The sequence below is a fragment of the Hyperolius riggenbachi genome, chromosome 4 (genome assembly GCF_040937935.1).
Source record: "Hyperolius riggenbachi isolate aHypRig1 chromosome 4, aHypRig1.pri, whole genome shotgun sequence".
NCBI classification, from domain to species: Eukaryota; Metazoa; Chordata; class Amphibia; order Anura; family Hyperoliidae; genus Hyperolius; species Hyperolius riggenbachi.
Genome location: NC_090649.1, coordinates 91,097,186 through 91,104,177, shown reverse-complemented (window position 1 = coordinate 91,104,177; position 6,992 = coordinate 91,097,186). Strand labels below are relative to the sequence as shown.

At 44.7% G+C, this 6,992-nt stretch overlaps 1 protein-coding gene across 1 annotated transcript in view; it reads right to left on the bottom strand.

The window, feature by feature from the left end:
* NTSR2 (neurotensin receptor 2) overlaps positions 1-932 on the bottom strand; it is an 84,478-nt gene extending 83,546 nt beyond the window's left edge. The window contains 2 exon segments of the mRNA XM_068233264.1: positions 141-469; positions 472-932. Coding sequence (XP_068089365.1) covers positions 141-469; positions 472-796 — 654 coding nt within the window. The 5' untranslated portion in view covers positions 797-932.
* Between the last annotated feature and the right edge of the window lie 6,060 nt (positions 933-6,992).

The following is a 6,992-nucleotide window of genomic DNA, read 5'->3' as shown; positions in this document are numbered from 1 at the left end:
CAAGCAGCTGCTTGTGGAAAGCAGCCTGAACAGAGAGAACATATATAGAGGTAAGTATAATTAGATATAGTGATGCATTAAGACAACTGTTGATCAGGGCTCTAAGTACAGCAACATACACTAGATACTAATAATTATACCTGTATAAAGATCTTCAGAGTAGCTGTAGACACCAGGGTGGTGCAGACCAGAGAAGAAGGGTCAGGCTCCCCATCTAAGCTGACATTCTCATATCGGACGCCCATGATAAAAGCCATGGGCATGGCAAACACCAAGGATGAGATCCATATGACAGCAAGGATCTTCTTGGTCCTCATTCTGGACATGATCCTCTTGGCTTTCATAGGGTGGCAGATAGCCAGGTACCTTTCGCAGCTCAGGCTGGCGATGTTCAGCACAGTGGCATAGGAGCAAATGTCTCGCAGGAAATAGTAACTTCTGCACACCAGATCTCCAAACACCCAGGGTAGTGAAACCAGATGAAGTTGTATAGCTCTATTGGGATGCTTATCACCAGGATGAGGATATCAGACAGCGCCAGGCTCACCAGGTGGTAGTGCACTGTGCCCTGCAAGCTTTGCAGGCTCTGCTTCTTTAGCACCAGCTGAATGGTCAGCACATTGCCAACGGTGCCCACCAGAAAGATGAGGATGTACAGGACAGTGATGAAGACCTTGGACAATAAGTTAGTGTTGACTCCCAGTGGATGAGAAGTATCACTGGTGGCATTGGGCACCTCTGGCTCCCAGGTGAGGTTCTGAAGTGCCAGCATCTCCTCTTCTTGCCTCCTCCACATACACACAAGACTGTGGATGAAGCTCTTCGTAGGGTGGTCTTCCTCCAGACCCTACGTTGGATGGTCTTCCTCCCAACCCAACGTCACTCCAGAAGGGTTGTGGAATTGTGCATAGCTTTCACTGGCTTATACCACTTATTACCTAAATTGACTTTTCTTCTTAGTGCCCACACAGTTGCTAACTGAAGTCTTCTGAGTGTTGACACTCTAAAGTCTGCAGTCATGCCAGCCTCTTCATATGAAAGACTTCTGATTCAAATGCCAGTGCCACTTGGCAGCCAGGAGTAAATGCTGAATACATAAATGATAATGATGAAGCTGAGCTTGCGAAGAGACAACCAGCAGAGTTATACGTGAGAGCTTTTTCTGGCAGAAGCTGTGTGTGAGGGGTGGGCAGGCTAGTGAGTGACTGGCTGCTAGCGAGCCAGGGACCTATCAGCACGTGGACTATAATAATCAATGCTGGCATTACGCTAGGCTGTCACAGCTCATTTGCTCCTCTAGTTGAAGGTGCGGGTTATAAAAAAACAAATGAATAATCGATAGTATGGTAAGTGGTAACTGCTGGGGAAACATTTAACAAGCAATTGTCATCAGCAGATCCAAACCTGGCTACAATGAGCTAATTGGCTTGATGTGTGTCAGAGGAAAGGAACAGTAAGAATGACAGGAACACTATTCAAATTGGGAACCCTTTGCTGTGGTTTAGTTGCACAAAGACTCCTGTTATACCATGATTATGGAATATCAGCGCACTGTAGAGGAACTACAAAACCCAGCAGCAATTTTCCATCATGCCTGTTTTAAAGTGGACCTGCAGTCTTGCACAGGACAGAAGGAAAACACAGAGAATTGCACCCTGTATGTATTTAGAGAGTTTAGCCTGTCTAATTCCCCCTCATCTGTGACTAATCACCACTGTAATTTGATCTCTCAGCTGTGTCAGCTGGCTGCCTGGGCAGAGCAGCTAATTTGTAAACACAGGATGTTAACCCAATGTCTGCCTCCATGAAAGAAGACACGCTGCAGATGTATTGCAGGAGTGGTATCAGCTGTAACAAAGAAATGTTTTTCTTCAAAGGTTACTATGCTGTTGCTTATCTTTTAGAGCAAAGAGGAAGTTCTTTTTAAACTAAAGGTTCATTCTCACAACTTGTTTTTTCCCCAAATGTTTGCGACGAACGATCTTTTTTCCGGTATCGGGTAATTCTGTTTAACAAAAATGCTTGATAACCACCGGAGGCGATTTTTCATATTTAACGCCCATCCTGACAGCTCATTGGACGAGCATTTGTATAAACTATCCTTTGTGCTGCAACGTTCACTCGACGGGGAGAGACTTTAGTGGGTAATCGGCTCACTACTTGAAGATAAAAAAGAACTGCAGTTAAAGCGGAACCTGAACTCAGGACTTCCTCTCTGCTCTAAAACATACAAAACAGCATAATAACATTTAAAGAAAAACATTTCTTTGCTACAGCTGATACAAATCCTGCAATAAATATGCAGTTTGTCTACTTCCTGCTTTCATGGAAGCAGACATATTGTTAACATCCTGTGTTTACCAATTAGATCTCTGCCTTGGCAGTCAGCTGACAGCTGTGGGATCAAATTACGTGTGCTTAATCACAGAAGAGGGGAAACTCTCTAAATATATATACAGGGTGAATTTCTATGTTTACCTTCTGTCCTCTGCAAGAGTTTAGGTCCACTTTAAAGAGGAACCATCGTAAAAATAACAATGAATACAATTCCTTATGTTTTACTAAATCCATTTATAGTATTTAGTCAGTGTTTGCTCATTGTAAAATCTTTCCTCACCCTGATTTACATTCTGAAATGTATCACTGGTGGTGAGTGACATATTTAGTCCTGCCAGATGATCTCTGCGGAATGTTTGTTTCCTGAGAGTTCTATGCACAGAGGGAGATACTGTTTGCTTGGCAATAGGAAAAAAACTTTATCTCCCACAGTGCAACGAGGTTCACAGACAGCAAACTGTCAGGACTGTGGTCATGACATCACACTGTGGGAGGGGTTCCACTACAATATCAGCTATACAGACCCCTGATGATCTATTAGAGAAAAGGTAAAGATTTCTTGTGGGAAAGGAGGTATCAGCTACTGAGCGGATCTGTCAAAAACAGTCCTATCAGTCTGCCGACAGACTGTACACATCCTACTGTCAGCAGAACGTCCGCCCAGCGGGAGGGTCTGACGGGCCCATTGTTTGTTACAATAGTTGCAGAGGATCAGCAGGACAGCCAGGCAATGTGCATTGTTTAATAGGAAAAAAAAACATGTCAGCCTCCATGTCCCTATCACCTTGGGTTCCCTTTAAGCAAGAGGCAGCATTATTGGCTTTTCCTGGACATAAGGGATAACCTTGCTAATAACAAATAGCACCTTTTACCCACAGCACTCAGCTTTATGCTGGTGCTTTAGTTCCACTTCACTAAGGGCCCGTTTCCACTAGTTCGGAGCGATTTCGACGAGAAAATCACGGCAACGAATCCGCATGCGGTTGCGGTTTCGTTGCCGTTTCTATGCAGATTTTCATGCGGAATCGTTAGCGGTTTGCACAATGCGATTTTAACCATGTCAATGCCGGCAAGCATTGACATGGGTTTTTAAGCAGAAACGCAGGGAAAACCGCAAGACTAAAATGCTTGCGGTTTTCCTATTTAGTTACATTATTGACGAATCGTGTGTGGGTGTGCGGCGTGCGAATTCTGACACGACAAACCGCACAAAATCCCGCACAAGTGGAAACAGGCCCATCCAGTTGTGTTGTCTATGCGAATCTGCATGCAGGAAACGCATGCAGATTCGTTCTAGTGGAAACGGGCCCTAAGATGTGTTAGGAGACAGCTTGGGTAAGTGTATAAAGTGTATAAGAACCAGGAAGTGCATGAAGGCTATATTTCCCGTATAATAGGATTCCACAGGAGAGAAGTGTGTAGGTAGGAGGAGCAAGCCATTCACTTATTGTTCTGTTTTGTCCCTATGTTTACAGTGGCTTGCAAAAGTATTCGGCCCCCTTGAAGTTTTCCACATTTTGTCACATTACTGCCACAAACATGAATCAATTTTATTGGAATTCCACGTGAAAGACCAATACAAAGTGGTGTACACGTGAGAAGTGGAACAAAAATCATACATTATCCCAAACATTTTTTACAAATCAATAACTACAAAGTGGGGTGTGCGTAATTATTCAGCCCTGCCCCTGAGTCAATACTTTGTAGAACCACCTTTTGCTGTAATTACAGCTGCCAGTCTTTTAGGGTATGTCTCTACAAGCTTTGCACATCTAGAGACTGAAATCCTTGCCCATTCTTCTTTGCAAAACAGCTCCAGCTCAGTCAGATTAGATGGACAGCGTTTGTGAACAGCAGTTTTCAGACCTTGCCACAGATTCTCGATTGGATTTAGATCTGGACTTTGACTGGGCCATTCTAACACACGGATATGTTTTGTTTTTTATATTTAACTTTTTTGTGTCACAATTTGGTATTGTTATACAGTATGTATATTGGCTTGTATTGGCTTTTTACTGCTTTTGTAAACCTCATGGGCTTGATTCACAAAGCCGTACTAACACAGGTGTGCTAAACAGTTAGCACGTGAAGTGCCGTTCGCGGCTTTTTGCGCGTGGAAAGTGCCGCGATTCGCGCGATCGCGGCACTTTGCGCGTGCAAAAATCCACAAACGGCACTTCACGTGCTAACTGTTTAGCACACCTGTGCTACACTGTTAGCACGGCTTTGTGAATCAAGCCCCATGTCTGTGCTCCTATATGCTCTGTTGAGCTTTGTATGTGCCAAACCCAATTCCGGGCAGAATGCAGTCATGCTTGGCAGAATAAACAATTTTGATTCCCCCTCCCCCCCATGTCTCTTATCTCTCCCTTCCTTATTTTTCCTTCTCATCCAGGAACTGGGTATCTGATAGTGGCGTTTATTCCCATCTGACTGGTGGTAGCTCCTTATATTTTACCTTGACTGGTAAGCTATGTACACACGTCCAACTAGCGCACAACATGCACATGACCACCGACATGACCTGATGAACCATACGACCTGTTTGTCCACACGTCCGGATGGATAAATGACCAACTCAGTCATTTACATACTGCGCACGCAAGCGGAATGACGGACTACACATTCAAAACAAGTACAAGTTGTTCAAACGACTTATACACACGCATCAACTGCACAATATCATACCAGTATTAATGTGAGTAGAGCCAACAGTTGGATCGGGTAAACTGCCTGTTATCAGTCATTCGTCAAGTCGTTTGTATGCGTACCGTATACATCCCTTATTGTCGTCCAAAAGACTAAAGTCAGATGGCAATCAGGTAGTTTGTTTGAGCGTTTGTACGGACCTTTAGACGTGAGTTTTATTCCAGCCTCTCCTAGTAAATTGCATGAAAGTGTCCACTGATTTGAAACAGATCCAATCACTCTGTCTAATTCACCCATCTAATTAATCAGCAGCTACTGGGCTTGGTTGGCTCAGTTTCAAGCCACAGGCAAATTGTATGAGCCCTCAGCATTGAGGCTCCCTCCTTCTGACTGCTCATTTCATCACTCTTAAGCTTCCTGGCAGTAACAGCACCTTCTTTGGTTTACTTTCGCTGCTTAAAAATGAAAGCCTGTTAATCGCCCCATTTCCCCAGACAGGCAGATCTCTAATTCAGTGGATTTGGCAGATCACCGGTCCAGACAATTTTTAATTACTTGGTCATCCCTGGTTAAGATGAAATGAAATGTATGCGGCTCTGAAGCTGTCAAGTATTGAGCCATCCTGGCAGACAGAAGCGCAAGAACATGACTCTGAAATGTACAGCGTTTTGCCTTTATTAACTGTGAGGGCTAATAGCACAGAACTGTTTAGCGGCATTAAATATATCTGTTGGTAAAAAAGCCTCTTCGTGGGTAATGGGAGAGAAACATGACAAGCCCTGCAATCTGCAAGCTCTGAGAGGCAGCTAATAGCTCATTAGGCCATTTCCTTTCCCCCAAAAAATCGCCGCCACATTAGCCTGGACACGTTACAAACACACGCTTGCTGTGTCTAACCAACAGCAGAGAAAGAGGACCTGTAGTGAAGAAAAAATAATGAATAAAATTGCTTATGTTTTACTATATTTATTTATAGATTATTTAGTCAGTGTTTGCCCATTGTAAAATATTTCCTCCTTCTGATTTACATTCTGACGCTTACCACTGGTCATAGCCGGCCTTTGACCTGAGCGACTGGAGCGGTCGCTCAGGGCGCCGGCTTTCAAGGGGGCGCCTATAGCTGGCTACCTATACTGAGGGCACCTACACCTGACTTCCTATACTGGGGGCACCTATGCTTGGCTACCTATATTGAGGGCACCTGCACATGAGATCCTATACTGGGGGCACCTATACCTGGCTACCTACCTATACTTACAGTAGTCTGAGGGCATTTTATTGGGGGGGGGGGGGGGCGCACTGCGGCTATAACGCAATGTGCAAATTGTCGGCGCTGTGCTAGCATTTCAATTGGGGGGGGGGGGACCTAACTGTCCCACTGATTGTTTTTATTAATATTCCTGAAATGTTCTAGACTTCATTTTTAAATTAAATTTAAAAGTGCAGGATAATGCACTCTTTCCATCCATTTTGTTGTTATTAATATTATTTTTCAATTATACATATGTGATGTGTCACGGAGATCTGAGCATTTGGCGTGATGTGTCTAAATTCCAAAAAGTTGGGAACCACTGTCCTAGGAGGTAACGCAGGAGAAAAGGTGAATTGCATATGGGCCTGTGCGTGCGTGCGTGCGTGCGTCTGTGCGTGTGCGTGCTCACGTGAAAAGGATGAAGGAGGGGCACCAAAATCAGGTTTCGCTCAGGGCGCTGGGAAACCTAAGGCCGGCCCTGCCACTGGTAGTGACATTTTTGGTTCTGCCAGGTGATCTGTATGGAATGGATGAGCTGCAGTTCATATAAAGCTGCAGCAAACATGGGATTGCGGAGATTGAGCTTGGAGAGTGTTGAATTTAACTACATTAGCCACATTGACCCGTGGCTGCAGTTTGGGGGGCTGCGCGCGCGATTGTGCGGGCTGAAGCCTGCGATGGTCTCAGAGACAGGGGAGATTGGTGGCAGGGGACAGAAGTCCCCTGAGCCAATCCGTGCTTGTGAGTCTAGAAT